Genomic DNA, 13,833 nt, shown 5'->3' with positions numbered 1-13,833 from the left:
CACCTCACAATCAGGAGACTGTGAGTTCAATCCTAGGTAAAGGCAGATATTTCTCTCTCTGGGCACACTGAGAAATATATTTGCTGAAAAAAACTCCGCATAGATGACAGGAAGAACATCCAGCCAGTAAACACTCAGCTCCATTCAGTTGCCCAGACTCCACTCTGCAAGGGATTATGGGGTCATTAAAAGAGGATGATGATGATGATGATTGTACTATTTCAGCGAACAGGAGCCAATTTGGTTAAGGAGGTTAAGGCTTCAGCCTAGAACCAGAAGTGGTTTAGCAGGCAATGCTAAACCACTTCTAAAACTCCAGGGGTTTGTCCAGACAATTACCAGGAGTCAGTTCTGACTTGAAGGCACACAAGCACATTTCAGCAAATACAAATAACCTTATATCTGTACACCAAGCAGCAAATGCCAAATTGGCTTTTTCTTTGCAGTTCTAATAGTTTCAAGGCCTATCCATCAGGCGTTTGATCCAGAATGTTTAATCTAAAAGTTCGAAAACATTTTGATTTGATTTCTAAGGCTGCCCAACTCAAACAATGTGATTCTGGGAAGGTTATTTTTTGCTCTAAGCTTAAGTCACTTTTTTGCCCACACATGTGAATATTTTATGCTTGGCTGATTTCACAACATTAATATTCTCCCACCATTAATATCCTGCGAATTCAAACTTTTAGATCTCAAATTGTATTGTGTTGTATTTTTCATTCATGCAGTCTTGAGCAAGAATGATACATATGTGATACTCCAGTGAAATAGTACTAATGGCTGTGTATTTTTTTTTTAGAGGCATAACCCTCCAGGCAGAAAGCAAAAAGGAATATGAGGAGGTAAAACATTTCACTGTGAAAGGAAGGTTTTAATTTGTTAGATAAAATCAATTCTACCAATTAAGAATTCAAGAATATCCAGGTGCCTTGTTTTAAATATTTGCTTTGTTGTTACAGTGGATAAGTGCAATCAACAACATTTCACGACAGATCTATCTGACTGACAACCCAGAAGTGAGCATGTTTCAATTTTTTTTTCCAAATTTATTTATCTTAGAAGATATGTTCACTTATGATTCTGTGTTTATGCAAGAACTTTAAACAGTATTACTTAAAGATGCACTTCTCTTTTATCTCAGGCAGTTGCCATTAGGTTAAATCAGACAGCACTGCAAGCTGTGACTCCAATTACGAGCTTTGAAACGAAGCAAGGTAGTCACTCCTCCAGGTACCTTCATGTTCGCCTTGTATTTTGTCCTTCCCCATTGAATATAAAACCTTCTTTTCCGCTAACATGCAATTTTAGTGTAAACCGAGAGTTCTATCCTGGGGGAATATTTAATCCTGCATCTCCTCTTCTGGTTATGAAGTGGAGAACTGTTCCACCACACAATAAAGGGGTCATATAGCAATAGTACTTAGACTTATATACTGCTTCACAATGCTTTGCACCCCTCTCTAAGTGGTTTACAGAATCAGCATATTGCCCCCAACAATCTGGGTCCTCATTTTACCGACCTCAGAAGGATGGCAGGCTGAGTCAACCTTGAGCCTGGTGAGATTCGATCTGCCAAACTGCTGGCAGCCAGTGATCAGCAGAAGTAGGCTGCACTACTGCATTCTAACCACTGCGCCGCCACGGCTCATCATATATTTATCAATCACATGCCAATGAACGAATATTCGCTTAAAATATACTCTCTGCTTCAGTGGTGAAATCCAAATTTTTTTACTACCGGTTCTGTGGGTGTGGCTTGGTGGGAATGGTGTGGCTTGGTGGGTGTGGCTTGGTGGGCGTGGCAGGGGAAGGATACTGCAAAATCCCCATTCCCTCCCCACTCCTGGGGGAAGGATATTGCAAAATCTCCATTCCCATCCCACTCTCGGGCCAGCCAGAGGTGGTATTTGCCGGTTCTCTGAACTACTCAAAATTTCCACTACTGGTTCTCTGAACTGCTCAAAATTTCCGCTACCGGTTTTCCAGAACCTGTCAGAACCTGCTGGATTTCACCCCTGCTCTGCTTATTATTCTTTCTCATTCAGCCTTTGAAACTAGTAAAACGCATGAAAAATGGTAACCTTAGTTATTTTTTAATGGATTTTCCATTCATAATAATCCGTCATGCTTTTTGACTGCATATTTCAAATGGCCCCCTTCCTGTCTCTTTTCCTTTAGCCAGGATGGGAAGTGCATGGATATTCTAAATGACCAGACAGTTCCAGAGGAGTCTGCTGAAGCTCTCATCCCCACGGAGTTAATTGCACCTGGAACTCCCATTCAGTTTGACATTGTGCTTCCTGCAACAGAGTTCCTAGATCAGCACAGGGGTGGAAGGTACGGGCTGCCAACAATCTTTCTTTTGACAAGGAACTCTATTTTTTAAAAACTTTTCTTAGTATTGGAAAATGGTCTTTTAGAAATGATACTGTTCTGTTGCAGACGTACCAATCCTTTTGGAGAATCGGAAAACGGCGAGAAAGAGGATGAAGCAGGTAGATACTCTAAGCGCTGTTCATCGCTGCTTGCTTTGGTCTCAAAGTCATCCAGGTTAATGTCCCACTTTCGGAGACAGAGCCATTTTGCCTGTGCTATTAAGGCCACCTGGTAGTCTGTTTATTGTCTGTTAAATGTGGCTGTGGGATGTGCAGAATAACGATTTCCTTTGGCTTAAAAATGTATAAGCAGAAGTCAACAGTGTTTCCGATCTCTGTAGGATGGGGACTAAGTTGATTTTAATTTTCTCATCCTGCCTACCTGTGGGCAGGATGAGAAAAGAGCCCAGTATCAGCTACGCATGTTAAGTGTACCCATGATATACCACTCTTCACGCACATTTTTAAAATCATTTTTTCCCCTTCATACATTAGCTTTATTTATAATGATGGACGGAATGACTGAGGGCACTTTTCATAATTATCATTCTCATTGCACAATTTCTCAGTTATTAGAAGAGTTTAAGTGGTGACTAGAAGGGTGCAAAAATTAACTTGTAGCCCATCCCCATCTTTCCTTTCTGCTGCACTTTTTTTCTGTGGTAGCTTGGAAAGGAAAAGTCTAGTTTCCATGAGGGCAAGCAGTAAACATTGGTGAAAGGATACATTTAGTGCTAAAATGGCTAAGAACCTGGGGGTGGAGATGAGGAGATTCCTACCAGGAGGAAGCCGTCAAGCTATGCAAATATGATAAAGAAATAGATAAAAATAAGCTTCAGCATTTGTGCTGCAAACTGCATTTGCATTGATTCCATGTTTACAAAGACAGATTGCAAAGGGTTGCTAATTATTTCATACTCAGGATGTGATAGTTTATAACTGAATATGTGAACTGCCCCATTGAAAGAATGTTTATGAATGCACTGCATAGGAAGAGACAATCTGGAGTTTATATACATGTGCAAGCTTTAGCTTAATCTCGAAAGCCCCTTGTAAATGATCAGACCAGCTTCTGGTCAAAGCAGTCTCTCTCTCCCCCAGTGTCTTGCTACGTGAAAAGGCGAGTAAGGAAATACAGGAGGAAATACAAGTAGTCCTCTTTTAGCAACGGACTCATTTAGCAACTGTTCATAGTTACAATGGTGTTGAAAAAGTAACTTTACAACCAATCGTGGCATTTTTCATAGGTCTGTAAAGCAAAGGAAAGCTAAAGTAAGATCATAAGCATGGTGGCAGTTTCTTAGTGGCCATTTCACCTAGAGACCAAGTTGCTGGTTCCGACTGTGGTTGCTAAACAAGGACCACCTGTAGTAGAAAGGAAGTGCTGCTCCTTCCTTGCTTTGGTTTCTTGTCCATACTTCCATCAGTATATAGCACCCTAAAAAAAAGCAGCCCTCCATGAAAAAAAATGAATGTAGCCCTGATATTATATGTTTTAGAGCAGGGGTGTCAAACTCAATTTCATTGAGGGCCGCATCAGGGTTGTGTTTGACCTCGGGGGGGGCTGGGGGGTGTGTGGCCAGCTCAACATCACTTGTGTCGGGGGACCCTGTGGTGGCCCAAGCATTCTGCCAGCAAAAACACTTCCTGCAACCTTCTGCCAGTGAAAATGGAGCTCAGGAGTGACACATGTGGCCCTCCTGAGCTCCTTTTTCGCTGGCAGAGGCACTTCGAGCTGGTCCTTTGCTGTTTCTAGGGCAACCCCGCGGGCCAAATCTAAGCACCCCACGGACCAGATCCATCCCCAGGCATTGAGTTTGACACCCCTGTTTTAGAGTATTTATCACCACTTAAGCATCTATATGTAAACTAGGATTTGATATATATTGCAGATGGGGAGACCTCTTTGAAGTAATAATCATTTTTTCAGGAATCTATTGAAGAAAATTGTTCTTATGTCAAAAGGCAATATAAACAGATTTCCTTCCATTTCTCTCTCCCCATCCCCACCTCCAGATTCACTCCTACAGCACATGTTTGTAGTTCGGTTTTTAGGCTCTATGGCTGTCAGATCTGACCATACAGTGGAGGTGATATATGAAGCAATGCGGCAGGTGTTGGCAGCTCGGGCTATTCATAATATTTTCCGTACAACTGAATCCCATCTCTTGGTCACCAGCAATGACCTGAAGTAAGCAAAGTTTGCCTTCTCTGATCCATTTACACTTATCTTTCCCTCTTTTAGTTTTGTTGCCCTCTTTGTAGTTTTCGTTGTAAAGTCATCCTAAGAATGGAATCAGTCAGAGAAAAAGCATTAGGGAAAGGAGGCAGATTTTGTTCTCTGATGCACATCTGCTTGTGTTTTGTGGGAGGGGCTAAGAACTAAGAAAGAGTTTTGCTAGATCAAAGGCATGTCTAGTCAATCATCTTTATACTCTTCAGTGCTCAATTTAATAGCCAAGACCTTGTGTATCCCAACCTGCTAGTAGTGAAAAGTATTACTGATGATGAAGGCAATACCTAGCCTTCAGGAGTGGTAGTTATTGATCACAGTTCTTCAGGGCCTGGAAAGGGAAGGGAGATGCCACACCCCACCCCTTATTACAGGAGTTTCAACTGCATCAAAAATCCTTTTGTTCATAGAAGATTTCCTCTGGATTCAATCGGTAATCATGATGAGAGTTTATTGCCCTTTAAACTTGAACATATTTTTTTTCCATTAACAGATTGATAGATCCTCAAACACAAGTTACAAGATCAAATGTAAGCATATGCTTTTCTTTTATCACCACAGAAAGATTGCAGTCCCCGAGAATTTAGGTAAATTTATATTATTACCACTTTCTTTTTCAGTTTGAACTAGCCAATGTGACACAGTTTGCTGCTCACAAGGAAAACAAGAGGCTGTTTGGGTTTGTGGTTTGTGTCTCTGAATTGTCAGGTGAAGACGGAATGAGTGCTTATGTGTTTGAGAGTAACACCGAAGGTGAAAAGGTATGGAAATAGCTTTGTTGTATAATTAAAATTAATGCATGTAACTGCTTTCTTCAATTAAATGGAGTGTCATTAGGTAATGACCCAATCTGTTTTGTAAAATGAAGTCAAATAAAAACAGCAGTAGCAGCAAGTTCATTATAAGAGTATAAAATGTGCAACTAGCAAGATTTGCAAGCCTCAGAATGGATTGGGCCAAACATTTTGCAAGTTTTATTTCCAGGGTTTTGTTTTTTGGGTTTTTTTTTTTTTTTGGAGTTCCAATTCTTAAAACCTCCCAATAGCTTGTTAATAATCTGATTCACCACAAAATTGGTCCTGGTCTTGTCCAATTTCAAATTATAGTGCACAAAACTTAATGCAGCCTTCAATCCAGTAGACTTTGATTTACTAAACCATTCATTTAATGATGGTTTGAAGTTACGCTAGTGCTGAAAAAAGTGACTTAGATTCCATCCTTGAAGTTATAAATGTTGCATGATCTCAACTGTCTTGTGATCATGATTTGGGCACTTGGCAACCGGCTCACGTTTACAATGGTTACAGCATCCGACGGTCACAATCATCCCCCATTGACTTTGCTTATCGGAAGGCGCTGGGAAGGTTGAAATCACAATCATTGGAAACCCGACTCCCCAGCCGGCTTCCAATAAGCAAAGTCAGTGGGAGGTGCCGGATTCGCTTAATGACATCAATTCACTTAATGGCCATGGTAAAATGGCCGTAAAATCAGGTCCAGCTACATGATGACTCACTTAACAAATAAATTGCTTAGCAATTGAAATTCTGGCCTAGCTGTATTTGTAAGTCAAGGAGTACCTGTAACCTTGATATAATGGCTTATTAATCAGTTCAAGTAAGTTAATTTTTTTCCTACCTTTATTATTTTTGTAGATAACTCAAGGCAGCAGTTTATTTGTATCACAATTTTATTATTTATTTATTTTACAAATAACTCAAGGCAGTGAACACATCCAACATACCTTCCTCCTATTTTCCCCACATCTTTGTGAGGTGAATTGGGCTATGTGAGGTGAGAGTGTGACTGGCCTTGAAACGGAATGTTTTCTTCTGGTTATAGTATCCAGTTAAAGTGATCCATTGGTAGAATTTCATTTGTTAATTCCAACCTGTGGCTTGGAAATAGAGCAGCATTACTATAAAATGAGGTATGGTTTGTGTTGCCTTATGCAGGTTGTTGGATTACAATTTCCTTTAGCCATAGCTAATATTATGAGCATTACAGTCAGTATATGGATTGTTATATGGCTAGTGCCAGACAAATAATTTCGTACAATTTCCTTTAGCCATAGCTAATTATATTATGAGTATTATAGTCAATATCTGGATGGTTACATGGCTAGTGCCAGACAAATAATTGGAAGTAAACATCTGTTCTAAACGCCTGCCAGTGCCAGAAAGCTGTTGCTTCAGCAACAGTCTGAAACATCTTTCTTTGTCATAAATGCTGCTAATACAGCATTGTAAAGCTTTCACAGACTATTTGGTGGTCTTAATATTATTGGGAATTCTGCCATATAATTTCTGAGGCTGTAATCCAGATCCAATAATAGGAGAAATTATTTGGGAAATACTGAGCTTTGTCTATTTATTTGCAGTTTTAAATAGGTAGTATAATCAACAACAAAAAATGTAAGTGGTACTGAGGCAGATTCTGTTTTTTCTGTAGATTTGCTATGCAATAAATCTGGGGAAGGAAATCATTGAGGCTCGAAAGGTAATATTTTTAACTTCATGTTCCTTATCCTCTGAATTAAATCTTGCTTTTGATTCTCTGGTATTGTTATGACTACACAGAATTCAAACAAATCATCTTTACTTTGGAATTAAGAGGATATGATCTGGAGCTAATTCTATCTAATAACTAAGTGATTTCAATGTTTTGTATAGTGCCAGCAGTGTGCATGTGATGTGCTTAGGGAGTCCTTCAGCCAATAACCAGACATAAATAAATAACATCTAATTTGCTTACAGAACAGGTATTTACTTTTGCTGAACTTAAACATGTTTTCAATGAACATTAGGCTGAGCCAAAAATGAGTTTCATAATGAAGGATTATGAAAATCAATATAAGGTCAAAGAAATAAGCTTTGAAAAGTTCTTGCTTCCCTTCAAATATCACCCTCTGTTGTCTTGATATAACAGCAGTGAGTTTTAGGACTTCAGTTTGTTTCTTGTCAAAACAAAGAGTCAATTTGGTGTTGTGGTTAAGGCATCGGGCTAGAAACTGGGAGATCATGAGTTCTAGTTTTACCTTAGGCACAAAGCCAATAGGGTGACCTTGGGCAGTCACTTTCTCTCAGCCCTAGGAAGCATGCAATGGCAAATCATTCTGAAATCATGCCAAGAAAAGTAAATGGAGTAGTCAAGGCAGTTGCCAGGAGTCAAAAACTGACTCAAAGGTTGGGGGGGGAGGGGGGGAAGAGGGAGGATTTCTTGGGCCCATATAGACCCCTTTAGAAATTATACATTAAACATGACGAATCCAGTCATTTGTTTGGAGCTTATAATTTTACACATCCACTTTAGCCTAAACCAAGTATTGCAGGGTGTGCTATTATCATTTTGTCTTCCGACAAGCAGGTAGGTGCTTATGTCACTAACTTTAGAAGCCATTTTGTGGGAGTACCCAAAATAATCTTAAAACTCCACATGTGAAAAATTAGGCCATCCTTATTTGATTTCCATTTCCATTTCTCTAGTCTAATTCAAGAAATATACACAGGAATTTTTGCACTCACATGAACTGATATTCTGAGAAGTTAAGAACTCTTGTTTTTCTATTGTCTAATAGAATCATTTTGTCATTAAAAGTACAAAAGCATTCCAATATGAGGAAAATGGTTCTAGATATTATTTCAGTTGGAATTTAAAATGTCAACTGAATAACTGACTCCAGGAAAGTAAAAATATGAAGTCAGTTTACAGTGTTTGTAAAATGATTAACAAATCTTTCTCTAGCCATGTGAATTGTTAAGATATACAGTACCTTATGAGAACTTTTGAGAAAGTCACTGCAGGCATAAATAGCAAAAGCTTTTAGGGGCTGATCTGGTTTGGGAACACAACAGAAAGGAAACTGGTCCTCTTGATTTATAGGCTGCTTTTTGAAAAGCCATTTATGAAATTACATTTTATTTGCCTTGAATAATTTCCATTTGTCATTTTAATTATAGGATCCAAAAGCTCTAGCTCAATTAATATCATCCATGCCTCTTACTAACGATGGAAAATTCAAGTTACTGAATGAGCGATCAGAAGAGGACAATGCTGTACATGGAGAAGGACAGGAGTCAGAAGCATAACTGATAATTTCTCTCAGTGGAGATGATGGTGCCCATAAAAGAGTATGCCCTGTGCTCTCAGCTGTGGTCCAACATAGGTGGGCTAGAGGAAACCCCAACAGATGAGAACTTGATCCAGATATTTGGTATAGAAACTGACAGACTTTTAAAAATTCTTCATCAGTACCAAGACATCCTGATACTGATGAGAGGACCACAAGGTCATCACTACCACCAGCAAAGATTTAATTGCTCATGAACATGCATTCACAAAATTTATAAATAAATACACACCTGTTTCACATAATTCTATTAGCTATAGTAGAGAGGAAGAAATTGCACAGGCCACAAAGTTTCTGAAAGTCTGAATTAAAATACAGAGGCACTTCACAGAAAAAAAATAATATTTTGCATCTTAAGCAAAATAGGTAGAAGAATTTAAATGTTTGGAATATAGTTTAGATAGCAGAATTGAAGTGTTTGGATTATAATCTCAGTGATAAATACTTTATTTGCTCCTATTTGCATACCTTTTAAAAAGTAATGGGAAAGCTATTTTAAACTAGGCTATTTAGAAAGCGATTCAATAGCAGTTTCTACTAATATTTATTTTTATACTTTTATCTGAGTTAAGCTTTCAAAATTAAGTGCCTAATTTGTGATAATATAAAACAAATAACTCAAGCGAATAGAAAATAAAAGGACCAGAAAGCAAGTTAGAACGATTATGAATCTCAGTTATTTACCAAGGCTGAAGGAAAGATGAACGAGTGGTTGTCACTGCTATTCAAATAAGCCTGTTGGCTAACATTTTTGCACTGTTCTGTAAGATGAGATAATGGCTTTCCTACTTTCACATGGAAGTTTACAAATTTGATAGAAGAGGGACTCCATTCCTCAGACAAAACAATTTCTTCCAACCTAGATATAAGTAGCACCAGAAGCATTTTCGCACTGCCCTGGGAAATGCAGTTTCTTCAGAAAGAAGATCAAGCTAGCCAGTGCTTATACTATCTTCCTTATTTGATATTCTTCCTTGTGGGGCCAGCACAAATTTGGATATATGTGTTTTGGCAGCTTTAGGTTTACTCTTTTAAATTATAAACACATTGTAAGTAAATTACAATGATAGCTGGATCTCATGAAGAATTTTATCTGTCTTTGATGGTTTATATGTTAAAAACAAGGTCCACATCTTGCACTACAACAGTTTCAGCAATAATGGTTAAAGTAAGAGCCTGAAAAATAGGTGAGAATTTATGTAAATTATAGTACAGGACATGTTATGATTTAGTAACATCTTAAAAAGATTTTTAAACCAGAAGGCTAGAAAAATATCAGTACATTTTCTGAAAGAGTATTGTACTGAAGTTTTCTGCATTAATGATATTTGAATTGTTCTACTTAGTACAATAGATATGAGCAGAGGTGGGTTTCAGCAGGTTCTGACCGGTTCTGAAGAACCGGTAGCGGAAATTTTGAGTAGTTCGGAGAACCGGTAGTAAAAATGCTGACTGTCCGTGCCCCCATCTATTCTCTGCCTCCCAAGTCCCAGCTGATTGGGAGGAAATGGGAATTTTGCTGTAACCTTCCCCTGGAGTGGGGAGGGAATGGAGATTTTACAGTATCCTTCCCCTGCCACGCCCACCAAGCCACGCCCCCAGAACCAGTAGTAAAAAAATTTGAAACCCACCATTGGATGTAAGTAGATCAAATCATTTAAGTGCAATAAGCTTATAATAGCTGAAGCTGCTCCCAGGTTAATATTAACGTCCAATCTAGTTGATATAAACTATATGCAGTGAAACAGAAATGGATCATAATTAGACTGCTTTAGAGCAGGCCTGTCAAACTGGCGGCCTGCAGGCCCGATAATGGCCCATGCAGGCCACACCCACCCCACCCCTGCAAAGCAAAAACACTGTGATACCCCTGCTCTAGGGATTGAAGCAGAAGGTATTGTAGAGATTCCACACAGGTATCTTAGTGGTGATTCATCCATAAATGAAGAATTATTAGAACTGACTGACAAATGATTATATTTAAGCAAGTATACTTCACTGTTTTTGTTATCCATTAGGAAGAACACATTTCTAAAGGAAATTTATTTCAATACTTACTACAGAATAAATTATATTTCAGTTAGCCCTATGAAGTTGATTAAATCAATCCTAGCGTTCTGGCTTAGCTGTAGATTGAAGTATCTACATTGGCAAACCTGGTTCTCATTAAAGATAACAGCACATTCAAGGAAGTCAAAACATTCCAGGCTTGTGACCACTATATACAAATCCATTTTTTTTCCAAAGTTGCATTTATTAACATTATGTACAGAATATCTAACAGAATAAAGTATTGAGGTAACAGGTTTTTTTGTTTTGTTTCATTTCGTTTTTGTAAATGAATTTAAGAGTAAGACATGTTATAATTTTGTCCCTTTCATTCCTGAGAATTTGAACATAGGTGGAATAGATCAGAGTAATAGATCAATGACAACAGGATCTCCCTTTCAGAAACTTTGGCAGAAGCTCAAACATACAAATGTACAAAATATTCATGGCTTTGCTGAGTCAATCCCTATCACTCCTGGTAGGCCTTGTGATTTTATTCTGGAAGACCATGTAATAAATAGCCAAAAGGACCTTAACTGGAAGTGACCTAGACATTTGTGTTCAATTATGTATTTCATAGAAAATAAAAAGATTCCTTACAAATAAAGATTAAGAATTTGAAAGAGAAAAATCTCTCTGTGGCATGCTTTTGTAAATAAAATACATGGAGAAGATGCCATAGCTACTGTCTCCATGTTGGAAGACAGATTATTCAAAAGATGAAACGGGAGAAGGCAAACAATAATTCCATATCTTACTGAACCCACCACCGATCCCATACAGTTATGTTAAATAATTCCTAATTCCCCTGTTTAATCTGCCACACATGTAACAGCCCTGAAAGGCTTGTATCTACTGAAAGGCCAAGTAGTATAACAACTCTTTCTGTGGCAGAAGGACACGATATTAGGCTCCCAAGAACTGTTTTTCATTCAAGGCCCCAATTACCATATTTTTGCATTACTTGCTTTTACAATTTCAATGTTTGTAAGAGTAGCAACCATCACTATATTCACAAAGCTCTATGTATACATATTCACAACAACATTGCATATACTGTACATGCTTTTAGAATCTAGACAATTTCAGGATGCTTTTTTCAGTATCTCACAAAGATGTCAGTTTGGTTAACACTGTACAGTTTAGCCGTGTATCTAAAATAGGAGTCTCTCAAATTAAATGCCAAAAAGGTATGAAAATGAGTATGTTTATTACAGCACATAGCTACCTTAAGCTTAGTATGCTTATACAGTCTCTGGGACAATACAAGTTGTCCATTTAAGTCAGCAGTTTAATTGGTAAAGTCTATGAATTAGACAGGGTTTTTTTTTTCCAAGGGGAATTATATGCACTAGGAAAACAAGCAGTAACAACCATATTAAGGATGTAATTTGATGCATTTACTATTATTGAATCCATTAGGTATAAGAATATTTTAAAACTTTCTAATAACAAATTTGCCCCCTTTTCAATCACATCTTAGATCAAAATAGCATATGTGTCTGGAACTCCAAATACTGTGCTGAGTGAGTATTACAATAAATTATGTGATATTTCACAGCACGTCTGGATCGCTATTAGACCGATGAGGTGGATGTTCTATGTCAATCTGGTCCCATCAATTTCAACAAATCACAGTTGCTCTAGAGTTCTATAGAACACAAAACAACACATAAATCAAACTATACATTCTGAGAAACATTCCCCTTTTTCAACCCCCTCCCAAATTATCCCTGATCCCGCCCAGGAGCAGATTTAAGTGAAGAAGAAGAAAAGGAATCTATTAGTAGACAAGCACAACTTAAAAACTATTTTTAAAGATTAAAGCCCTCTTGTTTTAAAATTTTAATTTGTTAGTTTTTATTATTCATATTTTCTTTCTTTGCAAAGTCAAATGGTAATCAGAACAATTATGTTTTTTTTTAAAAAGCATTTTGGGGGAAAAATCAGTGAAACTGCACTTTGTAATTAGGGCTCTGCACCCTTTGAAAAGTATTCAGAAGAAACAATTCAGACCTCATGCAAAGACAGCACTTATCAGATACTCATTTAAGTAGGCATCTGTGTGAAACTCATGAGACAACTGGACTTTCTTGGGTTTTTTTTTTCTTTTGACGACTTTTCAAGTCATCCAAGAAGCTTCTTCAGCTCTGACAGGATAGTGGGGAATAGAAGGATGACCCTGAGGACACAGATAAACCTCCAAGTGCTTCAATGACCCTCTAAAACAGTGGCTCTCAACCTTCCTAATGCTGCAACCCTTTAATACAGTTCCTCATGTTGTGGTGACCCCCAACAATAAAATTATTTAAAACCATTGAAAATATGTGTTTTCCGATGGTCTTAGGCAACCCCTGTGAAAGGGTCATTCGACCCCCTAAGGGGTCCCGACCCACAGGTTGAGAACCACTGCTCTAAAAGGATGCAAATTACCAGCTGTCTGCAAGGAATATAAATCTTTCCATTCCCCACTATCCTGTCAGCTGAAGAAGCTTCTTGGATGAGAAGCAAAACGTCTTTAAAAAAAACAAAAAAACAAGAAAGTCCAGTTGCCTCCTGAAAAAGCACCTTTCGGACAACCATGACCTGGATGACTAAGAATCTCTCCAGACTTTCATCTGTGTGAAAGGTACATTTTTAAAGATTTGGTACAAACACCTCTCTCAAAGCAGCATGCTTTCCTTTCTTCTGAGGAAACCTGGAAAAAAATCAGCTAAAGAGATGCTGTCTGATGCAAATCCTAAATTGCTTCTTCCAAATCATTTTTCAAAATGTACACAGTTCTCTTTTATGCTATCTCACTGAGGTACTATTTGCTTTTTGCAATTTTGCTGGATAAGAACTTACTCTGAACCAGAATCTATAAACTAATCATTATTTTCTCAGCCACTGCTTTTGGATGGGTAAGCCCATCCAAATTCAGTGCAATTATTGTTCCCCCTTTATAAAATAAGTAATCAGAAATCACGGTTGTATCACGGTACGGGATTTCAATATACTGCCGTTAAGGGTGTATGCAATTTAAACCAATATTTAACATTTCGTCT

The 13,833-nt window shown here is 38.0% G+C and overlaps 2 protein-coding genes across 4 annotated transcripts in view; one reads left to right on the top strand and one right to left on the bottom strand.

The window, feature by feature from the left end:
• The window catches only part of APPL2 (adaptor protein, phosphotyrosine interacting with PH domain and leucine zipper 2), a 31,174-nt gene extending 20,133 nt beyond the window's left edge, over positions 1-11,041 (top strand). For both annotated transcript variants that reach the window (XM_034403433.3, XM_034403434.3), the window contains exons 12-21: positions 800-842; positions 960-1,016; positions 1,142-1,230; positions 2,179-2,337; positions 2,443-2,495; positions 4,392-4,566; positions 5,102-5,138; positions 5,229-5,369; positions 7,060-7,107; positions 8,568-11,041. In XM_034403433.3, the coding sequence (XP_034259324.2) occupies positions 800-842; positions 960-1,016; positions 1,142-1,230; positions 2,179-2,337; positions 2,443-2,495; positions 4,392-4,566; positions 5,102-5,138; positions 5,229-5,369; positions 7,060-7,107; positions 8,568-8,696 (931 nt within the window). In that variant the 3' untranslated portion in view covers positions 8,697-11,041. The remainder of the gene's footprint in view (positions 1-799; positions 843-959; positions 1,017-1,141; positions 1,231-2,178; positions 2,338-2,442; positions 2,496-4,391; positions 4,567-5,101; positions 5,139-5,228; positions 5,370-7,059; positions 7,108-8,567) is intronic.
• Positions 10,971-13,833, bottom strand: part of WASHC4 (WASH complex subunit 4) — a 42,910-nt gene continuing 40,047 nt past the window's right edge. For both annotated transcript variants that reach the window (XM_034403450.3, XM_087873798.1), the window contains exon 34: positions 10,971-12,437. The gene's annotated coding sequence lies outside the window, so the exon portion shown is untranslated. The remainder of the gene's footprint in view (positions 12,438-13,833) is intronic.

Source organism: Pantherophis guttatus, chromosome 7, assembly GCF_059756535.1.
Source record: "Pantherophis guttatus breed Tessera chromosome 7, ASM5975653v1, whole genome shotgun sequence".
Classification (NCBI taxonomy): domain Eukaryota; kingdom Metazoa; phylum Chordata; class Lepidosauria; order Squamata; family Colubridae; genus Pantherophis; species Pantherophis guttatus.
The sequence above is the reverse complement of the archived record's forward strand: the minus strand, read 5'-3'. Positions and strand labels throughout refer to the sequence as shown.